We start from the raw sequence: 13218 nt of genomic DNA, 5'->3' as shown, positions 1-13218 counted from the left end.
CAAACCTGCCTCTATTTCCCTATGGACAGTAAACTCGGAACACTCAGCTGATCAACAGATCTGTCTTGTCATGACATCTGCTTTTTTTTCTTTTGGGTCACAATTCGGTGTTTGCTTCTGTCACCATTTTTGTCACATTCCTTCATGTTATTCTATGCCACGTTCTTGGCTCTCACTCAGTCTCAATTCCACACCATCCCCCTCCTTCAGTGTGACAGAGCTAAGAGCCCGAAGCTCAAAGCTGCTCGGTGGCAGGTGCTGCTCTAAATAGTTGCCCTGCGGCTAGTGAAAAGGTACGCACCTCCCAGAGGAAAAGGAATTTCAGATTTAAACATAAAACCCCTTCACAATACAAACAGCAATCCCTGAGGGTGCCTAGCACAGTCTGTACTGTCTAATGACTCATTCAGCAGGCACACCCCTGTAAGGATGTGCCAAGTTTTCTTTTTTTTTTGGTACCATCAAAAAGGGGGATGTTAGGATAGTTGGCCAATGCCCACCACACTCCTTTTATTTAAATAAATATACTCCTCAGAGTGCTCCAGCCCACCATGGCAATGGTACATCTGGCAGTTTAGGTCTAGGTACTAGCGTGCCATGCTTACTGAACCACACCCAATATTAAAGGCAGGAAGGTGGGGGCGGACACGGGGAGGCAGGGTGGTGCTGTAAGTATGGGAGGCATTAATCACTAGTTCAAGAGAAAGCAAAGCCCCCCCACCTCCCACTCAGCACCCCAGGGTAGAGAATCACAGCAATGTGTGTGCCTCTCCATTTTATCCTCCTCTGCATTACTGCTGGACAACAGCATTCCTGCACTGGGAGGAGACCCATCACTTTAGCTCCCTGGCTTAGAGACCAAACTGCAGCTCTATCTGGAACTTACACTCACCTATGCAAGCCTTTCCACTGCATTCTGGGTGTGTATATATGATACTTAGAGACTTAATGATGTAACTATACATGACAGTTGAATTCTGACACCCTGAGTATTTAAGGAATAGCTGAAAATGTGTTTCTTTTCCAGAAAAAATGACAGGGAGAAAAGCCCTTAGCGCTGAAATAAAAATGCGTAAATAAAGTTAAAAAATCTATTCATTTGACTTACATCAAAGTAGAACGTTCCTGATTGATCGGCTCCATGTTCACAATGCATGAGTCCTGTCTTTGCATCGATCCCAATAACAATGCAGCTGTATTCAGTCCAGACCACATTATCTAAACCATAAATAGTAGCATGACGACTGCCCTCTTTAACACCGGCAAGTTATTGGTACGCAGTCATACATACATCTAAATTAACAGTTTTGCAAATCCAATCAGAAACGTGGCTCCTGGGTTGACCAGGGGAACCCCTAAACAAACAATGACCCCAGGTGTGCGTGTGGGCAATTTCACTGGAGTTTACCACTGAATTCCCCCAAAGCCAAAAAAGATGCACCTCAATGGTCACACCAAACAAAACAAGTTTCACTTGCAGAAAGTTAATAGGAGTTCTCTGGGGATTTCTGCAGTTATCTGAAATGTATTTAATTAACAGCAATTATCTTTTAACCACGGCAGCCTGTAAATTAAAAATGGATTATAATAATAACCCTAAAATGTATTAAAGTAGTCAAAATGAGTTTGTAATTTTTTTTTTGTGAATTTAAAAAGTATTAGAATATATAAAGGGCTATAATTACTGTAAAACGTCTCTAGCAAGAGCATTATTTACATGAATTCTATCATAGGTGTATTCGCTGCAATTATTTTCATAAATTAAATAAAATGTGTTTAAAAATAAATAAATGGAGCCAGTATAACCTAAAAGTTAATTTCAAATGTATGGAAAATTTGGATGATGAGTGTATTTAACTAATTTTAGTGTATATATACTTCAGAGCAGTTTCAGTAAATCAGCAAAATAAAAATGGCAGGATGAGTGAAATTTCTTGCCATTATAAAGAAAAATCACTATATTCTTCAGAATTCGTTTCTTCACTTGAGGCACTTTTTAAAGGCATTTAGGAAAAAATACTCCTGATGGACTATTACCATCTGAGATCAGCTATTACTTCCTGGGTTGCAAAATATTTGATTTGCAATAAAATGTATTAATCCAAAGGTTTAGTTTTTTTTTTTTTTTTTTTTATAAGAACACAGTGTTCAATAAGGCTGCAAAATCCTCTAGTCCAAGAAACAGAAAACTGTTAAGTGAATTTCACTGAAAGTAAAGTAAATCATAGAAGGCTCACTGCAGCACTGAAAACAAACTGCTGGTGCATAATGCTTTGGGACACTCACTGCAAGATGATCATCAGAGCCATGCATGGTGATGCAGTCCATGCTGATCTGAATGGTGTTGGATGGAGAGCTGCCTGATGCACTTTCTGAGAAGTTTAACAGCTCAATGGGCTGAACGGTATGTAACGCCGACCTGAGGAAGAACAAATTAAATATAGTATACAAGAGTTTTAGAAAATTTTTGGTTGATTTTCATGGCTTTTGTGCAGTGCCCATTCCTAAAAGAAACTGTTTGTTCGCACGGTTATGTGTTTTTGCAGTTACACATACTGGTCCAGCATCTCCAGCAGCTGGTTGAAAACGTCCGGCCCAAGTAAATCAGTTCCCTGTGAGCTCTGACTCTGGGACATGGAGGCTAGGAACGATCCCTCAGTCCATGAGAGACACGCTGCTGGTTCAAGCAATCTGCTGACAAAAAATGTACATATAATAATTTGGTCTGCAAGAAAACGAAATAAAGTGATTGGCCTCTATATTGATATATATTTTTTTATATTATGGGTCACAGTCACAAGAGCTCTGATCATTCTGTTTTGCTGTATGCCATATAAAGAATACTTCGCCATTTTTTATACTTGTGAAAATGACATTTCTTCTGTATGAGATTTTATGTATTGAAAAACACTGGCAATTTAGTCTAAAAGTATTCACATTACCAAACTAGGCAAATCCACATTTGCATAAATATAGAACAGAAGCCATATAAAGTAAAATATATGTAAAGAAGAAATTGTGTGTGTATGTATATATATATATATATATATATATATATATATATATATATATATATATATATATATATATATATATATACATACACACACACACACAATTTCGTTTTCGTAATAATGATTTTCATGTCTTTCAGTAGAAACATAATGTATATGGATATAAAAAAGCTCATGACAAGGATGTTAATAGAATGACAATTACTACACAAGAAAAGAGCAAGAGGTAGTTTTATTAGACACACGGGAAGAGAAAAACTGTTTTTTTAAATGGATGTTCAGATAGCACGCAATTTTCATTCAGAAGGTTGAATTCATTTTGAAAGAAAGTAATCATAGGTCAGAGAAAGTACCTCAGTTGCAAAGAGTTGAATAGTCCAAATGCTTCAGTGGTTACAAAAGAATAACCAGAAAAAATGACTGGAGGCATTTTGGATGCTAATATATATGATTAGTTCCAGAGTAGACAGAGGTGAAGATTTGTTTTAACTCCATATTTCACTTAGAAGTCAACAAATCAAAGTCATGGTCAAAAGTCATGGACACCTGAAATGCTGGTTTGGACTGTAATAACAAAGCTAAGAGGCTAAGAACATATAGGTGGAGTATATGAGAGAAGCAAGAAACACCCACACAGACATGGCTGCTCTCTAATTGTTTGTAAGAAGAAAGAGAAGCTTTTCTAGAAGGCTAAGATGACCATTAAATAAGAAAGACAAAAAGTTCAGACACTGGACTGTTTAAGGTGGTGCAACACGATGAGCTTGTCAGAAAACTGATATTGTAGTGTATAATAGTATTGTACTGTTTAGTAGTGCAGTTTAGATGCTTTCTGGTTACAATTCTGCATACTGTTGATGCCGTTATAGGATGAAGCTTGTAGGTAACTGAGCTTCTTACGTAAACAATCTACAATATGAACCTATAATGTAAGTCTAATAGTTAATAAATGTTGATGTAAAATGTATAAAAAGACATTATGTGTAAATTAAACCTGTAAATTAAACCCGTATTATTTGGACTAGAATTATATTATTATATAAATAATATATAGTTATATTTGATCAACATAGACATAAACCAAAAGTGCTTCTTTTTATACAATTTCCTTTGTGAAAGTGTAAGCAAACAGAATTACTATGGAAATCTGTAAGCAGCACTTTGGTAATACTCTTATTTATATCAGTTTCACTCCAAGACATTCATTATTCAAAGGTTTTGGTAGTAGTTTGAGAGTAATGATGTTGGTGGTATCTCAACAGTTAAAGTGCTGGGCTACTGATAAGAAGGTTGCGGGTTCAAGCCCCGGTATCTCTGTTGGGCCTTGGAGCATGGCCCTTAACCCCCTGTGCTCCAGGGACATCGTTTCATACCTGACCCTGCGCTCTGATGCCAGTTTCCGAGCAAGCTGGGATATGGGAATAAAATAATTTTGCTGTAATGTACTGTATATGTGACAAATAAAGTCTATTCTAGTTTTTAATTTGCATTATATATAGCAAACACATTAAAATGATTCAGTTTCAGTACTGTGTTTATACACAGATCCCACAGAAAAAGATAAGGTTAAAAATATACTTTTTAAAGCTCTGTAAGCTGTATCACAGACAGTTTGAGGTTCTGAAAAAAGCGAGTATGACTGTCAGCACAGACACTGTGACCCTTCTCCCTCTGAAACGTAACACCAAGCAATGGCCCGAAGTCTCATTGTTCCTCTTGAAGAACAGCGCATGCTGTGGGTCTGAGCAAAGTGGAATTTCCCCCAAAGTCTACATGACAGCAACACGACCACTGTGATTTGCAGCATGCGGCATGTGTGCAGCTGGACTGGGCTTGGCAGTCTAGAGTGTTTGGTTATGTGTGTGTGTGTGTGAAAGAGAGTGTGTCGGGATGAAATAGTGAGAGTGTGTGTATGCGCCTGTCTGTGGCTGTGACTGGGGGTATCAAACTATAATGTGAGGCGGGCACTTGGGCGTACAGCCGGAATTTCCCCACATTCTGTGAACTGGTGATATTAATATGCTGCACGACGCAGACATACTTAATGAATAACTTCGAAGCAGGATGTGAGTTTACCACAGGCTAGAGATGAAACCTAACCACAGGTAGTTTAAAACATTAGTGTCAAACTCAGGTCTTGGAGGCCCACAGTTTTCCCTTAGTACACAAGTAATTACCAGATGGATCCAATCAGATGTCAGACCCCCCAAAATAAGGTCCTTTTATCTATTCGGATAATTAAGAGTTCTCTTTATTAATTCATTTTTATTTAAATTTAAAAATCAGAATTTGTAATTTGAATTATATACTATTTAAAATTCTAGCTGCAATATGTCCACTACATATCCATACTGATCTAGAAACCATGAGTGGCATACAGAGTAAAGCATGAGCACTAAGGATTTAATAATCAAATTGTGCACATCACTATTCAAAAAACAGATGCAACTACAAATTAAGGGAAAAAAAGACAACCTGATTTTTCCAACCAAATGTGGTCCTTCCCCAAACCGTTACCACAAATTTGGATGCACACACATATAGGACCTATTTGGATGTGGTAGTATTAAATTTTTCATTCATTTGATACCTAAACTCGTTCCAACATGACAATGCCCCTGTGCACATAGCCAGCTAGATAAAGATATGCTTTTACATGAGTTAGAGTGGAAGATCTTGAGTGGCCGGCTTTAGAGCTCAGAGTTTAACCCTATTGAACACCTTTGGGACGATATTGAACGCTGACTGCACCCCAGGCCTCCTCACCCTAGACCAGTACCTGACATTACTAACACGCTTGTGGCTGAATGATCACAAATCTTCACAAGCACACTCTACATGTAGTTGAACATCTTCCCAGAAGAGTGGAGCTTATTATAACAGCAAATGGGGACTAAATGCGGAATAGAATGCTCAAAAAGCACAGGTGTACACAAAGGTATGTCCATATAGTGTACTTGTGTGAGAGTTATGAGAATGGGGTAGAGTTTACCAAAAAGAAAGTGCCATTTCAGTTACACATGATTCGGGCAATTCGCTTGAGTGGGGCGCAGAATTAAGTCCAGCACCACTGCCTGATAACTTGATGTAACAACATCATGGAAGACTGAGTCTTAAATGGAGACAATGTTTCCATTAAGGACTGAATATTAACATATACATTTATGTATGAATTTAAAGATAAATGTCAGTGTAGCAGACAAGTGTTTGGTGAGAATAATGTTCAGAGTGTGGCCATGATTTTCTTTACAGGAGTTTTACATAACTCAAACTAGTGAATTAAAAGGCATGATGAAAACTTTTTGGACTATAGTTTTGAATAAAGTGTCAGCTAGTAATTGTTGGTTTCCAAATAATTAGGGGGAATGCCATATTGTTACATTTTTTTATCTTCTGATTATTATAACTACTATATCAATATTAATATAATTTACAACTAGGACTATTCAAGCAGCAAAATAATGGGCACATACTAGATTTCTTTAATACGTCTATATCAATGTTTCTCATCTGTTTCATTTAAAATGTCTTTAGTATTTATTTTTCATTTGACATTAAAACATAACATGACATTTAAGAGTTAAAGGCAAGTGCTTGTGGTCTAGATGATATTGTAGGAACCTATTTTAAATGGTTCTCATAGAGAAAACGAGTATCATTCAACCTCATAGGTCTTCACACATGCTACTTGAAAAGTATGGTATGTGCTGGACCCATTTCTAAATAGGATTAACTTTTCAAGTGTAAATTAGAATTTCTACGAGTTTCCTCCTAGGTTTGTCTCTTTTGTTGTTGCTTTGCTTAAAATGTCCCCCCCAGTTACTAGGTAGAAGATCTTGTGCAATGGTTATAATACAGACATTATAAACATTCCCACACAACTGTTTTTGTTATAAGTACAAAATCAAAAAAGCCCACACTATGTATACAACCCGGATTTGGCAGGAGGGATAAGCAACAAGAAAAACGTGTTCAATTCCCCCTTTTAATACCTTGCCAAAAAGGTGTGGCACAAGTGGGAATTACTAAACCAACATTAATGCATTCATGGATTTTAAACTCATGCTAGTGTAATATGCAGTCATGCCTAATAGTGAATGTCAAAAAAGTACACATTAAGCGTTAGGTCTAAGACTGGAAATACGACAGAATTAACTCTAAATCCCAAATGATGAAGGGGTGAAGACCGGTGGAGCAGCTTCAATAACACTCAAAATGCATCGTTCTTTGCTTAAAAGGTTCCCCCCCCACAAAACAGCTCAATGAGAAAGCGTGGTCAATCCCCCTTTTATGTGCAGCCAAAGAGGTGTGGCACAGGGTGAATGCTTGAGCTGATTTACTCGGATATTGTTATGCCGCCAAGCCTGTCACAAGAGAGCAAGCATCTTACTCCTAATGTGTGGTCTAAGCCTACAGATAATGTCATTAGGGCTTGTGAGGACTCACAAATGCTAAACACAGTCAAGTCTATTGTCATATATCCGACGTAAATCCAAGCTGAAATTTCTACTTCCAGGCCTGAATTGATTGTAATGCATACATGAAAGGTGATTTTAAAAAATGTTTAATGTAATTTAGGGCAAACAATTCCAATATCAATATACACACAGTGACATGCACTTGAACTAAAGTTGAACCTTTATTCATTAAACATGTGGAAATGACCTAAATCAGTTGTTGATAAGTTTTATTTTGGTCTTAGATTTGGTGACTAAAAAGTTTTATTTAACAAAAAAGAAGACCGTGTCAATTCGTATAACAAACCTTTGACCCACATAAGCGTATCTTTCCAGAAAAGAGCCTAGAGATAAATCTGACCTTTTAAGTAGACTTTATTGACTTCCTTCACTCAACATGAATCCCTAGCTGCTGGTTATATGAGTTGGATTACTTGACTCATCACTAGTGTGTGCAGCCTGACTGAGTTGCGTGAGCCTGTGATAGCAATGAATAATTACTGATCACCACCAATTGTTCTTGGTGTTCATTTCTAATCTTGTTCATATTATTTTTAATAGCTCTTGTCCAAAATTTTGATTGATATGTTTTTACATTTACATTTTAGGCATTTTGGCAGAGACACAATTATGCATATAAACAACTGGACAGTTAAGGCTTAAGGGCCTTTCTTAAGGGGCCTGCCACTGCTGGCCCCTTGGTGGTGCTGAGGTTCGAACTCATAACAATTTGTTTAAAACTTTACAATATGTTTACGTTGCCATAACCAAACACTACTTAGTTATAATTTAGTTTTACTGAATACAGGATTACAGTAGATTGTACCAGTTTTGCTTTTCTGCTGGCCTAATTACTTTCAGAATTACTGACTTGAATCTATGAATATGAATTAAATTATTCCCAATAGTCTAGTCCCTTGATTTCATAGCTTTTCTCTTGGTTGCCCTTCTTTCAGAAGTGTCTGTTCATGTTTGAGTTTCTATCCAATCATATTTCAGCCATCATGTGTTGCCAGGGTCAAAGAAATCTGCCTTGAGGCCTTAAAATAGAGCTTAAAGAACATGACACTAAAACTGCTCATTAACCAGTTAAATTTTAAATTGGTGAAACTGGGGCCATCTGGCAGGCATATGATAACATCAGCATTTTCACATCGTTTATTTGGTTGGACTGAGAAAACATAAAGCAGAGGTATACAAGGCCATTTTCAAACATGAGCTTTTTTAAAAAACCATTTAAACCTTTTCAATTTTTTTCCTGTTCAATTTGCATAAAAATGCAAAAAAGCCTTAATTTTAATTCTCCAGGAAACCCGTAATCCCCAGGGTTTCCATGGTTGGTGAACTCAAAATGTACAGAAACCATGTATCATTTTAAGAGGTTAAACTTGATTCCTCTGCTAGAGATCGATGTATGCGGCACGGCTTCTGCACTGAAAGGAGACTTAATAAATTGTGGATTTATAGGACACCACTGTAAATGTATTTGTTAAATGCATGGCCCATCACTGGATTGTACTGTATGTCAACCTGCACTTTATGGGCAAATGTTTGTGGATACCTGATCATTAGACGTATGCTTTTTGAGCATCACATTACAAACTTAGTCTCCTTTTTGCTGTTATAATAAAGTCCATTCTTCTGGGGAAGCTTTCCACTAATCTTTAGAGTGTGACTGAGGGAATTTGTACATGAGTTTTAGTGAGGTTAAGCACCGACGCTGGGGTGCAGTCAGCATTCCAGTTCATCTTAAAGGTATTTAGTGGGGTTGAAGGGCTCAGTGCAGGTCCCTTGAGTTCTTCCACTACATCCTTACTGAAATGTTACGCTGAAATATTGTCTCTCTTTTCCTCTCTTTTTCAGTTTTAGTTTTAGGAAATTTTAATGCACAACAAAGGGAACTGTTCTCACACACATGACCCAGCTCATTATTAAGTCATTCATCATTTAAATCAAACGAGGTGCTTTGGAGTTGCAACTGGAATTGTGAAGGGTATCCTGAGAACAGACGAAAAAAACTCTGCATTGTGTTGTACTTATTTTACAGTAATAAACAACTTAAGCTCAAAGTATGAACAGGTGTAAGCAACTTAAGCAACGTGTATATATCACATGGACACGATGTTTCATTTATAGTGCACAGAGAGCTCCTGGAGTAATACTCCATTTGACTGGATCCTGAACCAGATCTTGACTCTGTACCGCAAAACAAACTGATACTCATATACCACAGGATGTAATGGCTATTAAATAGCATGAACCTTCATGCGGCGTAGGGATTCAGTGTCCATCTCCCTCATATTATATATTATTACACGTAATATTATCAACATTTTGGGCCAGTGAGAGCATGAGGAATATATATGCCTTCAGCAGGTGTAGACTCGACACTTTCTCAGGTCGCACATCGTGCTGACCACGTTTCAGTTTTGCTGCTGGAGATTCGACAGCTCAACTGACAGACCACTGTCATGACATCATCATCAGCCTGGAATTAACACTGAGAGCTCTAACCAAAGCTAAGAGGATTTATGCACTGCAGCGAGGAGGAAGTGTTAGGACTGAGTTGACCGATGCTACCCCCTACAATGCTGGGACGTCGCCAGAAACACAATCTAGCCGACAAGGAGTGTTAGCCAAGTACGACATCATGGTTCCACAAAAAGCCACAGCACCCACACGTCAAAGCATTCAGGCCTTTTTCATCCAAGTGTCGAGGCTGTGTGATTTACAAGTGTAGAAATGACAGAAGTTTATGGTCAGGCTACATGCCATGGTGAGTGGTTCACAGATAGATGTTTCAGTTATATTGGACAGGTCATGTAGCCACACCAAAGGTTTTATTCGATGCGAAAGCCCACAGACAGAATTCATGGTCTTGCTCTGACCTTATAAATCAATCAAACCAACTGTTATTAGCTAGTACAGTGGGTCTGCTATTACATTTTATAATTCAGTGACATGTCATAGTTTTGCCTGACAAATCCATCACCATCCCACATTGCATATCATCCTCGGCTTAAGCAATCTGCTCCTGTCTTTCTAGGAAGGAAGATCAAAGTTTGTTTTATAAATACTTTGGGAAAATCCACTCAGGACTATGTAAATCTTCACGCTTCACCTGTATTTGAATTGAGCTACCACTTAAAAAAGGCCTGAAAACCTCCTTGGAGACAATAGTGGTCTCATCTCTATTTTTCGTTGTGGTTATTTTCTACGCTGCTCCTGAGTGTGGTGGGTTTGATGTTAGTGGATCTGGTGTGTGTTGGGGGAGGCTGTGGGCAGCCGGGTGTCTGGTTACTGAAGGACTTATGTATTGAGCCTAAGGGGGAAGGTGCGCTGCATTCACTTAAACGTAGACCGGGCCTCTCGCAGACGGAACAAGGTTAAAGGTCAGAGCTAAACAAGGCTGCCCATTGTCTCCTGGCAGGTTGGGCACATCCAGCGATGAAGATGCAATCAAAACAAACAGAGCCCTCCGATCTGCAAGGGTGTTGGGGGGTCTTCTCCTGTGACTTCATTAATCAAAAGCCAAGCGGTGTTCAAAGAGAGCAGTCCCTCCCTCCCTCATCCCTCAAACCAGCGGCTGCAGGACAGACAAGAGGGCTCAAACAATAGAAGAGCGGCCCTCCAGGTTTCTCCTCCTTTCTGTCGCGTGCTTTCATTGTGCCTCATTCTAGTGAAAAAGCCTGATTGATTTCAAATAGCAACTTCCACTCACTTTGCACGAGTGCTTTCTTCCTGATTTATGGTGTTTGTCCAAGTTTTTCTCCAAAGCACTACTATGGCAAAGCAATCAAACAGGGAAAGTCACTCTTCCATGAGACAAAAGTCCTATTTTTCACATGAGCTAAGAGCACATTACATACAACTGGTATAGTCCACATAATGATTTCCTAGCACAACATTAACACGGGACAAATTCTCTGAAAATAATTCCTGTAAATGTAAATCTAAGAATTTCCCAACTAGTATCTAATATATTTATTCTATTTTGTATTAACATTAAAAAATACATTGTATTTATATTTGTATTATATTATATATTATAAAATATTATCTCCAAACATTTTTCCTAAATTATTATAATCAAAGAAACATTTAATATTTTAAACATGAAATGGTTAAATTAATCGAAAAGATATTACTATTATAATTATTTTATTTAAACTAAATTTTAATGCATTTATAATCATTTTCTGATTAGAAATATTATAGAAATTGGTTTTCATTAGCTGACACTAGAAAAAATCCATAAGAAACTAAAGAAATTTGTTATGCCAAATTTCACTTCTTGTACATGCCTGTGGAGGAGGTTAAAGCAAATGAAGGCTAATAAGACTGGTCTGTAAACCATCAGTGATGGGGTTTGTGCACCTGTGAGCAAGATCAGATACAATTATTAGTGCGGGCACACAGCATAAACACACCTGTGTCAGTGATGTGGTGCTTATCATTAGAGTCTTGTCTTGTTAGACTTATTCACAAACACACATTTGTTTGTAGTGCATTTTTAGTCATGGTGACAGATTTGAATGGCACGTTTGATTATGACGTTGAATCAAAAATGCCATTTACTTCATGGTATAGGAAAGTGGGATCAAAGATGAATTAATATCAATAAATATAATATATTATTTATGCAAACCAGAACAATGAGTGCTATACCTTCCAAAACTATTAAAACTTTTTTTTTTTCGCCCTTTGCTTTCATTGCTTCAGCTGCCTAAAGGCAATATGGCCCAGTAACAATAAATAGATATGAAATGAGCACAGCAGCAGGACTGGCAGTGAGTCCAGCCCACTTTAACTCTGCAATAAAGTGTAAAGTGGTGTGTGAATACTAAGGAGGTTCAAGGTTTCAAGTGTCTTGACTGACTGCCCTGAACCCTGGACACTCCCATACACTTGCATTGTTACCATAAGAACACGTGTCTATAAATATCCGAGGTTGGCAGCAGCTGGACCGTTAGATCCATCTGTTTGCATCTCCAGACACTGTTACACACTCTCAAGCTGGATGAGTATAAATGCAAACATTTACAGAAAATGAAAAAACTGGTAGTTACTCAGTTGTGCAGTTATGCAGTTGTGTTTGTATCATGGTTAAATATACCCATGCAAAAGTGAGTCAAATTTCACTCAGTCCTTTGAATACACTGATTCCCAATACGATCTACTTGTGTTACTAGTACAACTAACCATACAGTCAGACTCTGGGTCATGTGACAACATTTCCATGGTAATCTCGGTGACTCAAACTTAGCACCTAGCCATGAATAGAAGGTCAAGTCTTACCGTTGAAAGGCGTGCTCTGGGCAGAACTGTACGGCTGCATAGGGAGATGTCATGCTGCCACACTGTAGTCTTCTCTGAGCCTTTTAAAGCTATCGGTAATTGGCACAAGCACATCGATCAAGGTGAAGCAAGAGGTCAGATGTATGATAAATTTTAGTAATGAACACAAAACAAACAAAGAAAAAAATCAAGCATCAGACAGGGTAAAGTGCAGTTAAGGTCAAGTGCACAGGAGTGAGTCAAGTGTGAAGGATGTTTTGATTTTGGCTTATTCTTTCTACAAAGCCCAAGCTGAGGGGGCGGGTCCAATGCCAAAGTGCTGACCAATCCCTGATGACAACTGCATGAGGTATCGTACTCCCTCCGTTGCTAGGATATTGATATTACAGCAACAATCCCTCTTGGCAAATTGTCCCCCGCCCTCTCCATTCCTGGTCCATGTCCCTAGT

The 13218-nt window shown here is 38.2% G+C and overlaps 1 protein-coding gene across 5 annotated transcripts in view; it reads right to left on the bottom strand.

The window, feature by feature from the left end:
• Positions 1–12988, bottom strand: part of tp63 (tumor protein p63) — a 43857-nt gene extending 30869 nt beyond the window's left edge. Inside the window, exons 1-3 of one of the 5 annotated variants that reach the window (XM_046852523.1) lie at positions 12770–12988; positions 2557–2694; positions 2287–2419 (exon numbers count right to left, since the gene is read on the bottom strand). In XM_046852523.1, coding sequence (XP_046708479.1) covers positions 2287–2419; positions 2557–2694; positions 12770–12822 — 324 coding nt within the window. In that variant the 5' untranslated portion in view covers positions 12823–12988. The remainder of the gene's footprint in view (positions 1–2286; positions 2420–2556; positions 2695–12769) is intronic. The other 4 variants (XM_046852512.1, XM_046852515.1, XM_046852516.1 and 1 more) reach the window with 4 other exon arrangements.
• Positions 12989–13218: the final 230 nt, after the last annotated feature.

Source organism: Silurus meridionalis, chromosome 1, assembly GCF_014805685.1.
Source record: "Silurus meridionalis isolate SWU-2019-XX chromosome 1, ASM1480568v1, whole genome shotgun sequence".
Lineage (NCBI taxonomy): Eukaryota > Metazoa > Chordata > Actinopteri > Siluriformes > Siluridae > Silurus > Silurus meridionalis.
Note: the sequence above shows the minus strand (reverse complement) of the source record. Positions and strands in the feature narration are given on the sequence as shown.